At 41.6% G+C, this 22,631-nt stretch overlaps 1 protein-coding gene across 7 annotated transcripts in view; it reads right to left on the bottom strand.

Annotated features, from left to right (window-relative positions):
- The window catches only part of PIP5K1B (phosphatidylinositol-4-phosphate 5-kinase type 1 beta), a 327,342-nt gene that overhangs the window by 165,449 nt on the left and 139,262 nt on the right, over positions 1-22,631 (bottom strand). For 4 of the 7 annotated variants that reach the window (XM_033440220.2, XM_033440221.2, XM_033440218.2 and 1 more), the window contains exon 4: positions 165-206. The exons of 2 other annotated variants lie outside the window; for them this stretch is intronic. In XM_033440220.2, coding sequence (XP_033296111.1) covers positions 165-206 — 42 coding nt within the window. Of the gene's footprint in view, positions 1-164; positions 207-2,732; positions 2,891-22,631 lie in introns of all 7 variants that reach the window. One more of the 7 variants, XM_033440219.2, reaches the window with a different exon arrangement.

Genomic DNA, 22,631 nt, shown 5'->3' with positions numbered 1-22,631 from the left:
GATGGCCATTCTGACTGGTGTGAGGTGATATAGAAGACCTAAATAGACATTTCTCCAAAGAAGATATACAGATTGCCAACAAACACACGAAAGAATGTTCAACATCATTAATCATTAGAGAAATGCAAATGGAATATATAAAGTTTGATTTGAAAACTGCTTACTTGTTTTGCCATGGGTCCATAATCAAAATTTCCTTCACTGATCTATGATAAAACACATAGCATTGGAACACCAATATTTCCAATTTACTACTTTTCTAATATTAATCCATAATTAAATTGACAATGTTATCTTGGGGGAATAACATGTGTGTGTGTACATAAATGTGCATGTGTACATAAATACTTTTAACCAACATAATAGGAGAAATAGCAGAATAACTCAATTTAGGAAAATCAGAATGCATTCCTCTTAAGGGTGAAAAGTGTGGCATATTTTTATGCCTTGCAGTGTTTAGTGTAGTACCATGTACACAGCAGGAGCTAAATAAATACTTAAATCAGTGGTTCTCAACCAGGGACATCTGACATTGTCTGGAGACATTTTTTGGTTGTCATAACTGATGGTGGTGGTGTTACTACTGGCATCTAGTGCGTAGAGGCCAGGGACACTGCTAAACATCCTGCAGTGCACAGGACAGCTCATAACGAAGAATTATCGAGCCCCAAATATCATTAGTGCTGAGGTTGAGAAACCATGCCTTAAATGAATGTAATAAAGATCATCTGTTTTATAAAAAAAATTCCTTTTGAGTTATCGTTTTCACTTAGCAAATCCAAGACCCATCTCCACTTTCCCACGTTTTTTTTTTTTTACTTCTTGCTTTTAACGTCAAAAAACATATCACCTTGAAAAAATGTATCCTCTTGATTTCTATGACAGAACATGGTCCTGGGCCCACTTCCACCTCATAGTCTCTCGTGTCTTCACTAACTTCTCATATTTTTTATTTATTTATTTGTATTTTTTTGCAGTACACGGGCCTCTCACTGCTGTGGTCTCTCCCATTGCAGAGCACAGGCTCCGGACGCGCAGGCTCAGCGGCCATGGCTCATGGCTCATGGCCACGTGCTGCTCCGCGGCACGTGGGATCCTCCTGGACCGGGGCACGAACCCGGGTCCCCTGCATCGGCAGGCGGACTCTCAACTACTGTACCACCAGGGAAGCCCCTCATATTTTATTTGTTATAATTGCAGTGCCCCTAAAAGTTTGATCCTTGATCCTTAGATTTCCTTAATTATGCAGACAATCAATCCATTCCTAATGGCTTCAAATACTGGAACTAACGGCTCTATGCATATGACTCTCAGACGTTTTAAACCTACTTGGATGCGACTCTATCATCACAAACACAGTATATACGGCACCAAACTAAATTTTATCTTACAACCAATCCACCCCCACCCCGCCCCGCCGAGACTGGTTTCCTCTCCCAAGGTTCAGTAATCCTGTCAACCAAGGTTGAACCCCAAACAAACCACATCTTGCACAGGGCTAGGTCCCCAGTAAATACTTGCTAACTTCCCTTGAAATGGCCACGATCATTCATACTGCTCAGGCACCTCCACTCTACAAGCAGTAACAATCACTTTCCCATGGAGTCATCATTGAATCGCTCTGCTTACTTCACTGCAAATATTACACCACCCTTAGGGTGAGGAAAACTACCTATCCCTGTCCCTGCAGGAGGTAAGAGAAACATCTTGGTGTTTTTCTTTTTTACTTATGATTCCAGAGCAAGATGGCAAAAGACTGAGAGTCAAGCCCAAATAGTGCAACCAGTGCTTAAAAAACAAAAAGTTGCTATTTTAATGCTCCCGCTCTGAGCTCAGCAATGCCAATTGGTATCAGTGACCTTTTGTACCAATAGCTCTGACTTCTGAAGGCTGAAATGAATTTTTCTCATTTTAACCTCACATAAAAATTCAAGAGATTTCTCTTCTATCCATCACTCAGGGCAGTACGGCACAAGACATGACATCAGCATTTTCCAGAGGACCCAACATCCCGAAACGTTCTGTTCCAGACCTATCAACAGACTCACATGCTCTCAAACTGCTTTTCCTTCCCTGCACCCCACCCCGACTCTGCTTCCAGAACTACCTGGATTTCTGCTGAATTCAGTCACTTAGGGCTTCTTGGACTGGAACATCTGTCAAACATGGAGTACCCAATTCTCTGTCAACCACCTACCACGTCCCCCCTCCCACACCCCCAGGAACAGAGGGTGGTCAAAGGTGCAGGAGGACATATCTGGTATTTTCAAACCTTAGCAAGTCGGGGATTCACTGGGACACTTGTTAAAACAGACTGAAAGCACAACTACAGAGACAGTGTAAAGATCAGTGGTTGCCAGGGGCTGGGGGAGGGGACGTGGAGCACAGAGGATTTTCAGGGCAGGGAAAAGACTCTGTAGGCTACCTTTGTGACGGATGCACATAATTATGCATTTGTCTAAACCCACAGAATGTACACCACCAAGAGTGAACCCTAATGTAAACTATGGACTTTGGGTGATTATGATGTGTCCACGTGGGTTCATCGGTTGTAACAGTGCACCCCTCTGGCGGGGGATGCTGATAATGGGAGGCTGTGCATGTGTGGGTACAGGGGGTGTATGGGAAACCTCTGGACCTTCCTCTCAATTTTGCTGTTAACCTACAACTACTCTAAGAAGCAAGTCTTAAAAAAAAGTCCTTAGGCACTGAGAAAAAGAAAGGCGACTTACGGGTTGCATCTCCAGAACTTCTGATTCTGAAGGTCTGCGGCGAGGCTCAAGCATGTGCTCTTGCTCTAAGGAGCATTAAAAAAATCTCTGTCCCGTGGTATAGGATTAAATTTTGAATCCCTGAAGGAATAAGATTTTGGAAAGGACCCCGCTGACATCTGTTTAGTTAAACCAAAAACCAGACTTGTAATACTATTACTTTCCTTTCAGGCTCCTTAAAATGCAAGTGCTTTGAAGAGAGATATAAAAGGAATCATAATAAAGTTAATCTTTTTTGATCAACTATTTGTGCCAGGCACTTAATATATAGATAACAACAATTATAATCACAATCTACCATAATCATAGCACACACTTATAGAGTGATTACAAAAAGGCAGGCACTACTCTAAGTGCTTTTGGTTACATTAACTCTTGTATCTTCGCAACGACCCTGTGAGGTAGGTACTATTACTATCTCCATCTTACTGACTCAGGAAGGTTTAGTAACTTACACTAGGTCACACAGCTAGTGAAGAGGTGGAGCTGGGACTCATACCTGGGGAGTATGGCTCCTGAGTCCAAGTTATAAAGTACATGTTAGTATCTCTGACCTCATTTAAGCCTTTCAAGGACACTGAAGGGTAGCGACAATCACACCCATTCTACCCGTGGGGATCTAAGGCTCAGCAAAGTTAACTGACTTGCCCCACTCACATTGTTAGCGCGTGGTAGTCTGGCTGCAAAACCTGCGCTGCTTCAGTGTTTCTTTTTTTTTTTTTTTTTCAAAATGAGCCTGGAATCAGAGTTGGAAGCTCTGTCTTAAGTCTGGCTGTTTGACCTCAGCAAAGGAAGCAGCTCTGTGGGAGCCATTCCTCTTGATGAAAATAGGGATAAAATATTTTATTTGCTTCTAATCACAGCCAACCATGGGTAAGCGTAAGAAAAACCTGTAAACCACTTGGTAAACCCGTATGAACTCCATTGTTAAGGTCACTACTGATAACTTTGTGAGGTAGAAACAAAAGGAGATATTCTGCTGCCATGGGAGGATCGTCACCTCAAGGTTTCCTCCTCCCCATCTTTGTGTAAAATTAAATGCTTTAGCATTGACGTGTTGGGGTATAATTAAAAAGCATCTTGTCCATTTCATGGAAACGTCCGCTTGTATTCACTGTGGCATGTGGTCTTTAGAGCCACCAGCAGTAAAGGCCCCATTACCTGACATTTTCCCATTGGACATTAGGCGCAGTGGCCGGGATGGAAGAAACCATAGTATTTTCTGACACAATCACTCTTGAGCAAGATGTGCTTTAAAATTACGAGAACACTTTGAAATGCTAGCTGGAGAGTCTCTGATTAGCAGACTAGTAAATCATGATGACAAAGAACCTGCTGTGTGTAGTGCCGGTGTCTGCTCCTCTAGAACCAGCAATTCTTTCCCTGAACACTCTGAGAGAAAACTCCTCTCCTCCTTCCTCGGGGATGCCACCAACAGAGCAGTGAGTCTGTAACGAGTTGGCAGCTTCGCACACACATACTCAGTGCCTCCAATTTTCTCTGTGTGGCTTTGCATATGCTCTAAATATGCTGAGATGTGACCATTTCCCCTTTGACCTCTGTGAAAACATATAGGTTTAGATTTCAGAACACAGCCAAATAGAGTCTATTTTTAATTCGGGGTTTTTTTTCAAGGGCTAAGTGGAGGCAACATATTGTGTGGATACTAGGAACACCTCTAAAGCCTCTGATACTTGGAGAAAGAACCAGACCACACCACAAAGGCAAACCACACACACTTAATTTCATAGTTCCTCTTTACTAACCCAAATTTGTTCAGCAATGATGGCAATACTAAGAAGAAAATTAAGGTCAGCTTGCATTTGGATAATACGTTACGGTTTTCACAATATTACCTTTTAATGATGGCATTTGATTGTCACAGTTGTTATGTGGGTAGGTGGGGTTTTAATGCCCATTTTATAAAGAAACTGTGGCTGTGGGTGATTAACTTGACCTAAGTCCCCTGGCTAGTATGTGGTAGAGCCAGGAGTGATATTCTGGTCTAGAAGGTACCAGTTCAGTGCTCTACCAGTGTGCACTGCTTTACCTGCCTGAACTTTCTCTGCGGGAGATGGATGTGGCTGAAGCCGAGACGTACTTGAACCGTGAGATAATAACGATACTATCAATGAGACTAAGTGTCTATGTAAGCCCACTATTAGGGGAGCAATGATCCCGACAACAGTAAGATTTTAATGCTCTTACATTGGTTACAGGAAACTGCTTTCTACAGCACATTGTCAATGAAATTAGATCACTTAATATGCAATCTGATATCACCAGCTTTAAAAGGAAGTATGAAAACATTTCAAGTCAACAGCATTTTCCTCCCTAAGGTGATCTGATAACCTAATTACAGGATTATAGCCAATATATACATTACCAGGGTGATTTTTTAAAAAGCACAGATCTAATCTTGTTACCATCCTGCTCGCCTTCTAATGGGTCTGTAGTATCCTCACCACAGGATTAACTCCAAGTACCTTAGCTTGACATGGAAACCATCTATGATATTAGACCCTCCGTACCTCCCACTGACTCCTGCATGCCAACATAAAAAAAGATCCTAAACACACACGCACTACCCTTTGAGCAAGGGGACATTACAGGTCCATGAACCCCTAACAACTATGTGTGAAATTTTCTGCTATGTGCATTTTTTTCCCAAGGAGGGGGTCTAATGCTTTCTCTTTATCTCAGAACATGCATTTTCTCAAAACCACAGATGTAGAGAGGCTAATTCTAAGTCAGAGATGTTTACTGAGAAGCACCTTAAACAAGGCCATTAAAACAAATGGTTCAGTAACACCTCTTAAGAGTAAGAGGAGACAATCCTTGCTCAGCCAGGGAGACCCTGGCCCCTCTTTCCCATCTGACAACTCAAGTCCAGTTCTAGGTTCTCCCTCCCGTCTCTGAACCTGAACTTGGCAAAGAGGGCAGAGATTTCTTGCTCATCCCAATGAGAGAATTAAGGAAAAAGAAAGGGATAGCTTGCACAAAACTGGCTGTAGGACTATGGACATGGGATACTTTGTGAGCAGGCAAGCCTAAAGCTTTCTGAAAGGAGGCGGGACTGCCTCTCACCTGCAGGTTCCCCAACCCATTTCTCCAGTCCCTCCTTGCTGTGTTGGTTTTCTACTGCTGCTGTAACAAATGACCACAAACTTTGTGTCTTCAAACAACACAAACGTATTACCTTACAGTTCTGGAGGTCAGAGGTCCTAAAATCAAAGTGTTGGAAGGGCTGCATGCTATAGGCTGTAGATGAGAATCCAGTTCCTTGCCCCTTCAAGCTTCTAGAGGTAAATCATATTCCTTGCCTTGCAGCCCCGTCCTCCATTTGCAAAGCCAGTAGCATCTTCAAACCTTTCTTAATGTCTCTCTTTGTCTCCCCTCTGTTTTTGTCATCACACCTCCTCTGATTCTGACTCTCTAGCCTCCCTCTTACAAGTACCTCTGTAAGTACACTGGGCCCATCTGGATAATCCAAGATCACTTCCCCATCGCAAGATCTTCAACTTAATCACCTCCGCAAAGTCCCTTTTGCCATGTAAAGTAACATATTCACAGGCTCTAGAGATTAGGGTGTGGCCATCTTTGGGGTCCCCATGATTCTGCACACCACACTCTATTTCAGGGTTGACTCCAGCATTTCTTCCAGGGTTGCACAGGCAAAGAGAAGACTTCCCCTCAAAACTCCATTCAGTCACAGGCTGTTCATTCGTTTAACAAAGATCTGAGAATTTTCTGTGAGCTAGGCACTGTGCTAGATGATGGGGAAAGCATAAACCAAAAAAAGACACTGTTGTTGCTCTCATGAGAGTGTCTAGTCTAGTGGGTGAAAGAGATATTAAAGATACACATTCATGAAGGAGCTTCAAGATGCCAGAGGAGTAAGACGTGGAGATCACCTTCCTCCCCACAAATACATCAGAAATACATCTACATGTGGAACAACTGCTACAGAACACCTACTGAATGCTGGCAGAAGACCTCACACCTCCCCAAAGGCAAGAAACTCCCCACGTACCTGGGTAGGGCAAAAGAAAAAAGAAAAAACAGAGACAAAAGAATAGGGACGGAACCTGCACCACTGGGAAGGAGCTGTGAAGGAGGAAAGGTTCCCACACACTAGGAAGGCCCTTCGCGGGCGGAGACTGCAGGTGGCGGAGGGGGGAAGCTTCAGAGCCACGGAGGAGAGCACAGCAACAGGCGTGCGGAGGGCAAAGCGGGGAGATTCCCGCACAGAGGATCGGTGCCAACCGGCACTCACCAGACCGAGAGGCTTGTCTGCTCACCCGCTGGGGCGGGCGGGGCTGGGAGCTGAGGCTCGGGCTTCGGTCGGATCGCAGGGAGAGGGCTGGGGTTGGCGGCGCGAACACAGCCTGCAGGGGGCTAGTGCGCCACGGATAGCCGGGAGGGAGTCCGGCAAAGTCTGGACCTGCCGAAGAGGCAAGAGACTTTTTCTTCCCTCTTTGTTTCCCGGTGCGCGAGGAGAGGGGATTAAGAGCGCTGCTTAAAGGAGCTCCAGAGACGGGCTAAAAGTGCGGCTAAAAGCGCGCACCCCAGAGACGGGCATGAGACGCTAAGGCTGCTGCTGCCGCCACCGAGAAGCCTGCGTGCGAGCACAGGTCATTCTCCACACCTCCCTTCCGGGGAGCCTCTGCAGCCCGCCCCTGCCAGGGTCCCGGGATCCAGGGACAACTTCCCCGGGAGAACGCACAGCGAGCCTCAGGCTGGTGCAACGTCACGCCGGCCTCTGCCACCGCAGGCTCGATCCGCATCCGTGCCCCTCCCTCCACCTGAGCCAGAAACCGAGAATCAGCGGTTCCTTTAACCCCGACCTGTCTGAGCGGAGAACAGACGCCCTCCAGCGACCTACACGCAGAGGCGGGGCCAAATCCAAAGCTGAGCCCAGGGAGCTGTGCGAACAAAGAAGAGAAAGGGAAATCTCTCCCAGCAGCTTCAGGAGCAGCGGATTAAATCTCCACAATCAACGTGATGTACCCTGCATCTGTGGAATACCTGAATAGACAATGAATCATCCCAAATTGAGAAGGTGGACTTTGGGAGCAACGATATATATATATATTCCCTTTTTCTTTTTGTGAGTGTGTATGTGTATGCTTCTGTGTGTGATTTTGTCTGTATAGCTTTGCTTTTACCATTTGTCCTAGGGTTCTGTCTGGCTTTTTTTGTTTGTTTGTTTTAGTATAGTTTTTATCGCCTGTTATCATTGGTGGATTTGTTTTTTGGTTTGGTTGCTCTCTTCTTTTTTTTTATTACTTAAATAATTTTTTTTCATAATTATTTTTTATTTTAATAACATTATTTTATCTTCTTTCTTTCTCTTTCTTTCTTTCTTTCTTTCTCCTTTCTTTCTTTCTTTCTCTTTCTCTCTTTTTCTCCCTTTTATTCTGAGCCGTGTGGATGACAGACTCTTGGTGCTCCAGCCAGGCATCAGGGCTGTGCCTCTGAGGTAGGAGAGCCAAGTTGAGGACATTGGTCCACCAGAGACCTCCAAGCTCCACGTAACATCAAACGGCGAAAATCTCCCAGAGATCTCCATCTCAACGCCAAGACCCAGCTCCAATCAATGACCAGCAAGCTACAGTGCTGGACACCCTATGCCAAACAACTAGCAAGACAGGAACACAACCCCACCCATTAGCAGACAGGCTGCCTAAAATCATATGGCCACAGACATCCCAAAACACACCACCAGATGTGGACCTGCACACGAGAAAGACAAGATGCAGCCTCATCTACCACACACAAGCACTAGTCCCCTCCACCAGGAAGCCTACACAACCCACTGAACCAACATTAGCCACTAGGGGCAGACACCAGAAACAACGGGAACTACAAACATGCAGCTTGTGAAAAGGAGACCCCAGACACGGTAAGTGAAGCAAAATGAGAAGACAGAAACACACAGCAGAGGAAGGAGCAAGGTAAAAACCCACCAGACCTAAAAAATGAAGAGGAAATAGGCAGTCTACCTGAAAAAGAATTCTGAATAATGATAGTAAAGATGATCCAAAGTCTTGGAAATAGAATAGAGAAAATACAAGAAAAGTTTAACAAAGACCCAGAAGAACTAAAGAGCAAACAAACAGTGATGAAAAACACACTAAATGAAATTTAAAATTCTCTAGAAGGGATCAATAGCAGAATAACTGAGGCAGAAGAACAGATAAGTGACCTGGAAGATAAAACAGTGGAAATAACTACTGCAGAGCTGAATAAAGAAAAAAGAATGAAAAGAATTGAGGACAGTCTCAGAGACATCTGGGACAACATTAAATGCACCAACATTTGAGTTATAGGGGTCCCAGAAGAAGAAGAGAAAAGGAAAGGGACTGAGAAAATATATGAAGAGATTATAGTTGAAAACTTCCCTAATATGGGAAAGGAAATAGTTAATCAAGTCCAGGAAGCACAGAGAGTCCCATACAGGATAAATCCAAGGAGAAACACACTAAGACCCATGTTAATCAAACTATCAAACATTAAATACACAGAACAAATATTAAAAGCAGCAAGGGAAAAACAACAAATAACACACAAGGGAATCCCCATAAGGTTAACAGCTGATCTTTCAGCAGAAACTCTGCAAGCCAGAAGGCAGTGGCAGGACATATTTAAAGCGATGAAGGGGAAAAACCTACAACCAAGATTACTCGACCTAGCAAAGATCTCATTCAGATTTGACGGAGAAATTAAAACCTTTACAGACAAGCAAAAGCTAAGACAATTCAGCACCACCAAACCAGCTTTACAACAAATGCTAAAGGAACTTCTCCAGGCAGGAAACACAAGAGAAGGAAAAGAACTACAATAACAAACCCAAAACAATTAAGAAAATGGGAATAGGAACATACATGTTGATAATTACCTTACATGTAAATGGATTAAGTGCTCCAACCAAAAGACATAGACTGGCTGAATGGATACAAAAACAAGACCTGTGTATATGCTGTCTACAAGAGAGCCACTTCAGACCTAGGGACACATACAGACTGAAAGTGAGGGGATGGAAAAAGATATTCCATGCAAACGGAAATCAAAAGATAGCTGGAGTAACAATTCTCATATCAGACAATATAGACTTTAAAAAAAGGAATATTACAAGAGACAAAGAAGGACACTACATAATCATCAGGGAATCAATCCAAGAAGAAGATATAACAATTTAAATATTTATGAACCCAACATAGGAGCACCTCAATACATAAGGCAAATACTAACAGCCATAAAATCGACAGTAACACAATCATAGCAGGGGACTTAAACACCCCACTGTCACCAATGGACAGATCATCCAAAATGAAAATAAATAAGGAAACACAAGCTTTACATGATACATTAAACAGGATGGACTGAATTGATATTTATAGGACATTCCATACAAAAACAACCGAATACACTTTCTTCTCAAGTGCTCATGGAACATTCTCCAGGATAGATCGTATCTTGGGTCACAAATCAAGCCTTGGTAAATTTAGGAAAATTGAAATCTTATCAAGTATCTTTTCCAACCACAATGCTATGAGACTACATATCAATTACAGGAAAAAAAACTAAAAAAATACAAATACATGGATGCTAAACAATACACTACTTAATAACCGAGAGATCACTGAGGAAATCAAACAGGAAATCAAAAAATACCTAGAAACAAATGACAATGGAGACACGAAGACCCAAAAGCTATGGGATGCAGCAAAAGCAGTTCTAAGAGGGAAGTTTATAGCCATACAATCCTACCTTAAGAAACAAGAAACATCTCAAATAAACAACCTAACCTTACACCTAAAGCAATTAGAGAAAGAACAAAAAAAATCCCAAAGTTAGCAGAAGGAAAGAAATCATAATGATCAGATCAGAAATAAATGAAAAAGAAAGGAAGGAAACGATAGCAAAGATCAATAAAACTAAAAGCTGGTTCTTTAAGAAGATAAACAAAATTGATAAACCATTAGCCAGACTCATCAAGAAGAAAAGAGAGAAGACTCAAATCAATAGAATTAGAAATGAAAAAGGAGAAGTAACAACTGACACTGCAGAAATACAAAGGATTATGAGATTACTACAAGGAACTCTATGCCAATAAAATGGACAACCTGGAAGAAATGGACAAATTCTTAGAAATACACAACCTTCCGAGACTGAACCCGGAAGAAATAGAAAAAATGAACAGACCAATCACAAGCACTGAAATTGAAACTGTGATTAAAAATCTTCCAACAAACAAAAGCCCAGGACCAGATGGCTTCACAGGCGAATTCTATCAAACATTTAGAGAAGAGCTAACACCTATCCTTCTCAAACTCTTCCAAAATATAGCAGAGGGAGGAACACTCCCAAACTCATTCTATGAGGCCACCATCACCCTGATACCAAAACCAGACAAAGATGTCACAAAGAAAGAAAACTACAGGCCAATATCACTGATGAACATAGATGCAAAAATCCTCAACAAAATACTGGCAGACAGAATCCAACAGCAGATTAAAAGGATCATACACCATGATCAAGTGGTGTATTCCAGGAATGCAAGGATTCTTCAATACATGCAAATCAATCAATGTGATAAACCATATTAACAAATTGAAGAAGAAAAACCATATGATCATCTCAATAGATGCAGGGAAAACTTTCGACAAAATTCGACACCCATTTGTGAAAAAACCCTCCAGGAGGTAGGTATAGAGGGAACTTACCTCAACATAATAAAGGCCATATATGACATACCCACAGCCAACATTGTCCTCAATGGTGAAAAACTGAAACCATTTCCACTAAGATCAGGAACAAGACAAGGTTACCCACTGTCACCACTAGTATTCAACATAGTTTTGGAAGTTTTAGCCGCAGCAATCAGAGAAGAAAAAGAAATAAAAGGAATCTAAACTGGAAAAGAAGAAGTAAAGCTGTCACTGTTTGCAGATGACATGATACTATACATAGGGAATCCTAAAGATGCTACCAGAAAACTACTAGAGCTAATCAATGAATTTGGTAAAGTAGCAGGATACATAATTAATGCACAGAAATCTCTTGCATTCCTATACACTCGTGATGAAAAATCTGAAAGTGAAATTAAGAAAACACTCCCATTTTCTATTGCAACAAAAAGAATAAAATATCTAGGAATAAACCTACCTAAGGAGACAAAAGACCTGTATTCAGAAAATTATAAGACACTGATGAAAGAAATTAAAGATGATACAAACAGATGGAGAGATATACCATGTTCTTGGATCGGAAGAATCAACATTGTGAAAATCACTATCCTACCCAAAGCAATCTACAGATTCAATGCAATCCCTATCAAACTACCAATGCCATTTTTCACAGAACTAGAACAAAAAATTCCACAATTTGTATGGAAACACAAAAGACCCCGAACAGCCAAAGCAATCTTGAGAATGAAAAACGGAGCTGGAGGAATCAGGCTCCCTGACTTCAGACTATATTACAAAGCTACAGTAATCAAGACAGTATGGTACGGTCACGAAAACAGACATATAGATCAATGGAACAGGACAGAAAGCCCAGAGATAAACCCAAGCACATATGGTCACCTTATCTTTGATAGGGGAGGCAAGAATATACAGTGGAGATAAGACAGCCTCTTCAATAAGTGGTACTAGGAAAACTGGACAGCTACGTGTAAAAGAATGAAATTAGAACACTCCCTAACACCATACACAAAAATAAACTCAAAATGGATTCAAGACCTAAATGAAAGGCCAGACACTATCAAACTCTTAGAGGAAAACATAGGCAGAACACTCTATGACATAAACCACAGCAAGATCCTTTCTGACCCACCTCCTAGGGAAATGGAAATAAAAACAAAAATAAACAAATGGAACCTAATGAAACTTAAAAGCTTTTGCACAGCAAAGGAAACCATAAACAAGACAAAAAGACAACCCTCAGAATGGGAGAAAATATTTGCCAATGAAGCAACTGACAAAGGATTATTCTCCAAAATATACAAGCAGCTCATGCAGCTCTATATCAAAAAAGCAAACAACCCAATCCAAAAATGGGCAGAAGACCTAAATAGACAGTTCTCCAGAGAAGATATACAGATTGCCAACAAACACATGAAAGGATGCTCAACATCACTAATCATTAGAGAAATGCAAATCAAAACTACAATGAGGTATCATCTCACACCAGTCAGAATGGCCATCATCAAGAAATCTAGAAACAATAAATGCTGGAGAGGGTGTGGAGAAAAGGGAACCTTCTTGCACTGTTGGTGGGAATGTAAATTGATACAGCCACTATGGAGAACAGTCTGGAGTTTCCTTAGAAAACTAAAAATAGAACTACCATACGACCCAGCAATCCCATTACTGGGCATATACCCTGAGAAAACCATAATTCAAAAAGAGTCATGTACCAAAATGTTCACTGCAGCTCTATTTACAATAGCCAGGACATGGAAGCAACCTAGGTGTCCATCAAGACATGAATGGATAAAGAAGATGTGGCACATATATACAATGGAATATTACTCAGCCCTAAAAAGAAACGAAATTGAGTTATCTGTGGTGAGGTGGAGGGACCTAGAGTCTGTCATACAGAGTGAAGTAAGTCAGAAGGAGAAAAACAAATACCATATGCTAACACATATATACAGAATCTAAGAAACAACAACAACAAAAATGTCATGAAGAACCTAGGGGTAAGACGGGAATAAAGACACAGACCTACTAGAGAATGGACTTGAGGATATGGGGAGGGGGAAGGGTAAGCTGTGGCAAAGTGAGAGAGTGGCATGGACATATATACACTACCAAATGTAAAACAGATAGCTAGTGGGAAGCAGTCGCATAGCACAGGGAGATCAGCTTGGTGCACTGTGACCACCTAGAGGGGTGGGATAGGGAGGGTGGGAGGGAGGGAGGCACAAGAGGGAAGAGATATGGGGACATATGTATATGTATAACTGATTCACTTTGTTATAAAGCAGAAACTAACACACCATTGTAAAGCTATTATACTCCAATAAAGATGTTCAAAATAATAATAATAAAATAAAAAATAAAGATACACATTCATAATAGGCAGTGATACAAACAACAGTGTGATGTGACTGAGGCCGAAAGCGGGGTGGGGATCCAGTTTAGAATGGGGGAGTTAGCAGAGGTGTTGCAGGAATGACATGCAGGCTGAGATGTGAAAGGTGAATTGGCAGGTCACGTCAACGGAGTCTGGCTGTATGCCCACCACGTGCCAGGCACTCGTCTACAAATTGGGGATACAGAAGTGACCTGGCCAGAGTCCTTGCCCTCAAGGAATTGACAGTCACATTAGGAGGTCAGGGGAATCGATTTCCAGACATAGAGAAGCAGCAGTTTAGGGACCTGAAAGCAAATCACTGTGGGTAAATTAAGGTGGGCATCACGGAGAACATCGGAATTGGAGGCTGCAAAGATGGGATGAATCTAGGTCTGAGCCTTATCGATCCTGTTAAGGGTTTGATGTGTTTCAATAAGGGAACGGTTATTGTCTAGTTTGAAAAAGTTCACTCTGGCTGCCGTGTGGAGAACAGACTGGAGAGCACATATGAGGAAAAGTGATTAGGAGGCAATGGTCATGGTTCATATCGAGATGTGCATGGCTTAGAGTAGGGTGATCAACAAGACGATGGACAGAAGAGTTGAATTTGAAATACATTTTGGAGGAAAATAAACAGAACTTGCTATGAACTAGAAATGAGGGAGAGAAAAGTACTGAAACACCTCCTGGCGTTTTCCTTGAGCAGTTGAGAGGACTGAGGTTGCTTTACTGAGTTGGGGAGACTGAAGGAGGAACATATTCTGGGGGGAAGATTAAGAGTTCCATTTGAGATGCCAATGAGACATCCAAACGGAGGTGACAAGATACAAGTCTGGAGCTTAGAACAGAGGTTTGGGCTGAAAATTCGAATTTGAGTGTTTTGAGCATATAAATGGTATTGAAAACCAAAGGGCTGGATGAGTAACCTAGGGAGAAAGGGGAGTTCTCTAGAAGGGCCTTGAGCACAGTCAACAGTTAGGTGGAGACAGAGAAAGGAGAACCTTTGGGGGAGATTTAGGAGTGATTACAGGAGTGGGAAGAAAATCAGGAAAACATGGCCTCAGAAAAACTGAGAAAACCACATGAAGAATTTGAAGTGACAACAGTCTCAACAAGTGGCTCTTTCATTTGATAATACGAATGTCACAATTTGGAATGTCTAAAGCTATGCATTAAATTCTCTATTCTTTTCTCATTCATATCACTGATTCATAGTCCAAGTACAGATCTAAAATATTTGACAAAATTATTTGATAAACTCCAGTCAACTTATGCCTTCATTGAAACCATATTTAAAAAATGTTCTATAACTTCAAAAATATTACATTAAAAAAGCAGGATACAAAATACGTACAATAAAATTTGAAAAAGAAAAACTCCAAATGTTTTATACACAACCACAGAGGAAAACAAGACAGGAAGGAAATACATCAAACTGTATGATTATCTCTGGGTTGTGGGATACTGGGTGATTTTTTACTGTCAAGTCTTGTACTTCTCAGATTTTCTAAATTTTGTGTTCCAGGCAGGAATGGAAACGTCCTTCAATGAAAGCACTTTTACTATGTTTATAAATACATTTTGAAGGATGACAAAGGCATGCTTAGGATTTGCTCATTTCTTAAAATCTCGTTTTCTTCTAAGTCAAGGCCTCTAGCTAGAAACCCATGTAACTATTATACTCTTATGAAGTGTAATCATAATGAACTTTATTATGGGAAGGGGAAGAGTTGGGGAAGCTTCTTTCTCTTTTCTGACTGATTGTCAGAGGGAGCAGGAAAGGTCTGACTTGAGGAGAGGGGTACAGTTGTAAGATGCCCCAGGCACTCAAGGCTCACCAGGTGTGTATGTACACCTCTTTCTCTTGCATGCTGCTTTCACAGGATCGGCAGTTACCCCTCTACATGGTGGTTGCATCTCCCCTTTAGGGGAAGAACACATCTCCTTCTGGCTGGTAGGTCCATGCTGCTCCTCCAGGTCCTTACCGGGACAGGCTCAGTGATGACCATACAGCAGCTTTATCTCTAGCTTAGTGTCCTCAACTGGTCACATTTCATTTATCTGCCACCCTCCCTAAGAACCCTCTCTTAGATTTGCCACCATCAGAGCAGCTGACCAACAATTCTCTCGTTCTTTCAGTTTCCCAGAAAATACTACAGTTCACTGCATCCCCCAGCCTGCAGGGGTCATATCACATTCACAGTGGTCTCACTGAAGCCCCGTTTCCTTAGGCTTAAGATGACGGGCAAACCCTCTCCTAATCCCAGTCCCCCCTCAAAGGGGTAAACTCATGACATCAACAACTCTCTCCAAAATTCTTTTTCCAGTCTCCACATTTCACATGGGCCAGCCAAGCTCTTTCACAGACCAGGATGATAACTGCAGTGGTCTGAGACCACCTCCTTTCCCAAGTTCCGCGTGGAGGACTGGCACCCTTTCAGCTTGCACTGTCCTTCACTAATTCACAGGTCCTGCTGCTAAAACGTGGGGCTGTGGTCAGTGGCATCAATTGGTTTCTGTGTTCCTTTCCACCTGTCATAAGACTGCCAGACTCACCATTCTCAGGTGTTTTTTGTTTGTTTTTGTTTTTAAACACCAACTCCCAGCATAAAAACCTTCAATGTTTTTTCACTATCTGCAGAAGTGAACCTCAATTCCTTGCATGGTCTTCAAAAATTTTCTACAATCTACTTCCTGCTAATGCTAACTGCAGTAATACATAAATTTCCAAATTCTAACTTCTGTAAAAAGCACAACCCTGAAATCTGGTGTCTTAATTCTATACACGTTGATTTCTCAATCAGGAATAGTCTTCTATGGTTGTCCCTGATTGGTGCTCTGCTTCCCTCTATTGGTTGGCATCCTGTATCCTTGTGGCTGTGACATCCCCTAGGGTCTCAAAGTCCTCCAAATCCAGCTGGCTGATAGAAGGAGCAGGAATGGTGAAGGAACACCCACTTTCCACTTCTGACTACCTTTGCCAGAAGTCACCGTGCAGGATACTTACCCCAGGTCTGCTACTCAGCCATTCTCCATCCTACTCTGTGTCCTGGAACATTCCCTGTACAACTACATTAAAATACTTCCTATCCTTCTGGCTTCCAGTTGGATTTGGCCAATAGGACGCCTCCACAGAAGATTGACAAGAGGCTGAAGAGTGACATCAGGGTGTCCACTCCCCTCCTTCCCTTACCTCGGGTTTGACTCAGGCTGCTGTGTCCTTCTGAGGGTTACAGCTCCTTTCCTTTCTTGTGGGCCTCTCCAGATAACTCCTATTCTAACTCCTAGAAACTGTACCATTCTCTTCTCTTTCAGGTCTAAAAGAGCTAACGGGGTAGGGTTGGGCTTCATGATACTATACTATCCATTGTAGCTTCCTTATCCACTCCTGCATGTTTGCAAACAGTGTCTTTCTTAAACTCTCTTCAAGTGATCTAATTTGAGTCTGCCATCCATTTGCCATCCAGATCCTCTAGCTAAAGCTAGTGGACCACTCACGGTCCATTAGCAAGGACGAACCACATGGCCTCACCAAGACACAAGGAGGGCTTGCTTTGCAGCTGCTTTCCAATTCCAGCTTTGCTATGGAAGAGGGAACATAAATTCTGGTGGACAGTCTGCTGTCTAGGCCACACAACAGACCCTATTGCCTTCGCACAAATCCACACCTTCCGCCAAACTCTCCTGCTTAAACTTGCCATGTGATTCCTGGTCTCTGCCCACGCTGATCGCCCTGCCTTCAATGTTGTCTCCAGTTTCCCTTGCTCCCCACTGACTCTTCCAGGTCCAGTTCTACCATTAGTCTCTGCACACAGTGTTTGCTCACTCAGCAGCTAGACATGACTACGCCCCTGTCCCAGTATGAGTGGCTTCATACTTTTGGGGTATTGTTATTTTCACGGCTGGAAACTACTTTTCTGATACAATTTCTGCAGCTGACATTTTTGAAAACAAGAATACTGGAGCACCATTATAATGATGTCCTCCGCTGCACCTGCAGAGACCTCCTATGTGGTGAAACTGCCTCATAACAAGGTCATTCTGACACACTAAGCACTCAACCACCTTGGAAGAAGCCCAAGACGGATTCACTTTCTGTTTAATTTTCCCTTACTACTAAGCAGCCTTTATAACAAGATCCCAGTGTATCCACTTGTTGGAAGGAAGATTTGATTCTCTAAACGTGATGGAAAAGGCAGAACAAAGAAAAGGTGTTTTGTGCTCTCTTTTAAATGATCTTCCCCTTATATATATGACTGGCAGTAAGCACGTACTCTCATTGGAATGGAAAAGCATATTCAGCAAACATTTCTCATTAACATAAAAATACTATACTCTTAAGGTATTCAGCAGTGGTAAATTAGGCCCACTTAATTGCCCTTAAAAGAGATATGCCGGGTTTATTCCAGGAATGCAAGGATTCTTCAATACATGCAAATCAATCAATGTGATACACCATATTAACAAATTGAAGGAGAAAAACCATATGATCATCTCAATCGATGCACAGAAAGCTTTCGACAAAATTCACCACCCATTTATGATAAAAACCCTCCAGAAAGTAGGCACAGAGGGAACTTTCCTCAACATGATAAAGTCCATATATGACAAACCCACAGCGAACATCGTCCTCAATGGTGAAAAACTGAAACCATTTCCACTAAGATCAGGAACAAGACAAGGTTGCCCACTATCACCACTATTATTCAACATAGTTTCGGAATTTTTAGCCATAGCAATCAGAGAAGAAAAAGAAATAAAAGGAATCTAAACTGGAAAAGAAGAAGTAAAGCTGTCACTGTTTGCAGATGACATGATACTATACATAGAGAATCCTAAAGATGCTACCAGAAAACTACTAGAGCTAATCAATGAATTTGGTAAAGTAGCAGCATATATAATTAATGCACAGAAACCTCTTGCATTCCTATACACTCATGATGAAAAATCTGAAAGTGAAATTAAGAAAACACTCCCATTTACCACTGCAACAAAAAGAATAAAACATTAAGGAATAAACCTACCTAAGGAGACAAAAGACCTGTATTCAGAAAATTATAAGACACTGATGAAAGAAATTAAAGATGATACAAACAGATGGAGAGATATACCATGTTCTTGGATTGGAAGAATCAACATTGTGAAAATCACTATCCTACCCAAAGCAATCTACAGATTCAATGCAATCCCTATCAAACTACCACTGGCATTTTTCACAGAACTAGAACAAAAAATTCCACAATTTGTATGGAAACACAAAAGACCCCGAACAGCCAAAGCAATCTTGAGAATGAAAAATGGAGCTGGAGGAATTAGGCTCCCTGACTTCAGACTATATTACAAAGCTACAGTAATCAAGACAGTATGGTACGGTCATGAAAACAGACATATAGATCAATGGAACAGGACAGAAAGCCCAGAGATAAACCCAAGCACATATGGTCACCTTATCTTTGATAGGGGAGGCAAGAATATACAGTGGAGATAAGACAGCCTCTTCAATAAGTGGTGCTGGGAAATCTGGACAGCTACGTGTAAAAGAATGAAATTAGAACACTCCCTAACACCATACACAAAAATAAACTGAAAATAGATTAAAGACCTAAATGTAAGGCCAGACACTATCAAACTCTTAGAGGAAAACATAGGCAAACACTCTATGACATAAATCACAGCAAGATCCTTTTTGACCCACCTCCTAGAGAAATGGAAATAAAAACAAAATAAACAAATGGGACCTAATGAAACTTAAAAGCCTTTGCACAGCAAAGGAAACCATAAACAAGACCAAAAGACAACCCTCAGAATGGGAGAAAATATTTGCAAATGAAGCAATTGACAAAGGACTGATCTCCAAAATTTACAAGCAGCTCATGCAGCTCTATATCAAAAAAACAAACAACCCAATCCAAAAACGGGCAGAAGACCTAAACAGACATTTCTCCAAAGAAGATATACATATTTCCAACAAACACACGAGAGAATGCTCAATATCATTAATCATTAGAGAAATGCAAATCAAAACTACAATGAGATATCATCTCACACCAGTCAGAATGGCCATAATCAAAAAATCTATAAACAAACAAACAAACAAAAATCTATAAACAGTAAATGCTGGAGAGGGTGTGGAAAAAATGGAACACTCTTGCACTGTTGGTGGGAATGTAAATTGATACAGCCACTATGGAGAACAGTATGGAGGTTCCTTAAAGAACTAAAAATAGAACTACCATATGACCCAGCAATCCCACTACTGGGCATATAGCCTGAGAAAACCGTAATTCAAAAAGTCATGTACCAAAATGTTCATTGCAGCTCTATTTACAACAGCCAGGACATGGAAGCAACCTAAGTGTCCATCAAGAAATGAATGGATAAAGAAGATGTGGCACATATATACAATGGAATATTACTCAGCCATAAAAAGAAATGAAATTGAGTTATTGGTAGTGAGGTGGAGGGACCTAGAGTCTGTCCTACAGAGTGAAGTAAGTCAGAAAGAGAAAAACAAATACCGTGTGCTAACACATATATATGGAATCTAAGGGAAAAAAAAGGTCATGAAGAACCTAGGGGCAAGATGGGAATAAAGACACAGACCTACTAGAGAATGGATTTGAGGATATGGGGAGGGGGAAGGGTAAGCTGGGATGAAGTGAGAGAGTGGCATGGACATATATACACTACCAAATGTAAAATAGCTAGCTAGTGGGAAGCAGCTACATAGCACAGGGAGATCAGCTCGGTGTTTTGTGACCACCTAGAGGGGTGGGATCGGGAGGGTGGGTGGAGGGAGGGAGGGAGGGAGGGAGGGAGGGAGACGCAAGAGGGAAGAGATATGGGAACATATGTATATGTATAACTGATTCACTTTGTTATAAAGCAGAAACTAACACACCATTTTAAAGCAATTATACTCCAATAAGATGTTAAAAAAAAAACACAAGAAAACAAAAGACAAAATGAGAGTTGTAAAATGATCATACAAGAAAAAAAAAAGAAAGTGATACGCCATCAACCGCACATGAAATATTTGATTTAGGATAGAACAGTATTATGAATGTTGCTATATTAGTCTTTTACAATTATTACAGTGTAGACTGAGACATTCATCATAAATGTGGCACAGTATAATATCCTTAATGCTACCCTACACACTAGGGAAGAAAGTTTCATTTGTTTGTATATTCAAATAAAAATAGTATTTATTTGATACAAATACAAATGTAGATTCAATAAATAAAAATAAGAAAGGATTGAATTTTCATCCTCTGGAATCAAAAAACCCTACCTTACCACAGTCTTGAGTATTATATTTCCTGGTAAGGGGGTGTCGATTTTAAAGGTAAACTATTACATTGGTGCTAAGCACTGTTTTGGGGGGAGCAACACAATGCTTATGGCAGATGTTGCTAGTTGTCCCCAGTATCCCTTCACCCTCCTTGTTTAGTAGTTGTTCTCAATAAGGGTTGATTTTGTCCACCAGGAGACATGGAACAGTGTCTGGAGACAATGTTGGTGGTCACAACTGAGGAGTGCTACTGACATCTATTGTACAGAGGCCAGGGATGCTGCTCCTACAATGCACAGGATGGACCCCACAGCAGAGAGTTATCCAGCTCCAAATGTCAACAGTGCCGAGGCTGAGAACCCCTGTTAGATGCTAACAGAAACTCGAATTGGGTAGTTTGCTTGGTTCTCTTGCAGCTAGGTGTAGTCACGTGTTTAATTTCCAACCATCAAGATGTGAGAGAAAAATGTTTCCAACTCCCAGGTCACACTGTTCACAGGGAGGGGAATGTCTTCTGCAGCTGTGATGGCCGGAGCTGCAGCAGTCCTCCTCATTCGGAAGCTGTACATTGAGGACGACAGAAAAACAAGATAGAAACCTGGGCCCCTGATGACTCGAAGAGGAAGTAAATTACCTCTGACTCTTATGTGAGAGAGAAACGAATTTCAACTTTGCTTAAGTCAGTTATTCACGTTCTTGCTTTTACATGTAACTGAACCTATATTCCAACTGCTTATAAACCTACGATATTATGACCAAGAGCTCTTTACCTGAAAAGTGATGCAGACTCAAAAATATCTCAAACTGAAAGAGAAATGTCTACACAGATAGCATTGTTTAATTAAAAAAATTAAATTGTAGCCCACACTCACCGAGAAAAAGTCAAACAACTCAGCTATAGAAAGTAAAACACAAATGTGCCTTTCTCAATCTTCCTCTTCAGGGTTAACTACTGTCACTTCTTTAGTGTGTATCCTTCCATGTTATCTTTTCTTTACACACTGAAAATACACGCACATGTATATACATTAAAAAATATAAAAATGGGATCCTGCTATTCATGCTCTACTGCACTTTGTTCTTTTCACACAACATCCTTCCATGTCTATCTGTACAGATTCTCATTATTTTTAATAGTTATACAGATTTTCACAGTTTGTATGTAAAAACAACTGTTTTAACTACTCTCCTATTGATAGACATTGAGGTTCTTATTCTCTTTTTTAAATTTAAATTTTAAAAATTTATTTATTTATTTATTTTTGGCTGTGTTGGGTCTTCATCGCTCTAGTTGCATTGAGCCCCCGGGGGCTACTCTTCGTTGCGGTGCGCGGGCTTCTCATTGCGGTGGCTTCTCCTGTTGCGGAGCACGGGCTCTAGGTGCGCGGGCTTCAGTAGTTGTGGCACGCGGGCTTCAGTAGCTGTGGTTTGCGGCCTCCAGAGCGCAGCCTCAGTAGTTGTGGCATACAGGCTCAGTT

This window comes from Orcinus orca, chromosome 6 (genome assembly GCF_937001465.1).
Source record: "Orcinus orca chromosome 6, mOrcOrc1.1, whole genome shotgun sequence".
Taxonomy (NCBI): domain Eukaryota; kingdom Metazoa; phylum Chordata; class Mammalia; order Artiodactyla; family Delphinidae; genus Orcinus; species Orcinus orca.
The sequence above is the reverse complement of the archived record's forward strand: the minus strand, read 5'-3'. Positions and strand labels throughout refer to the sequence as shown.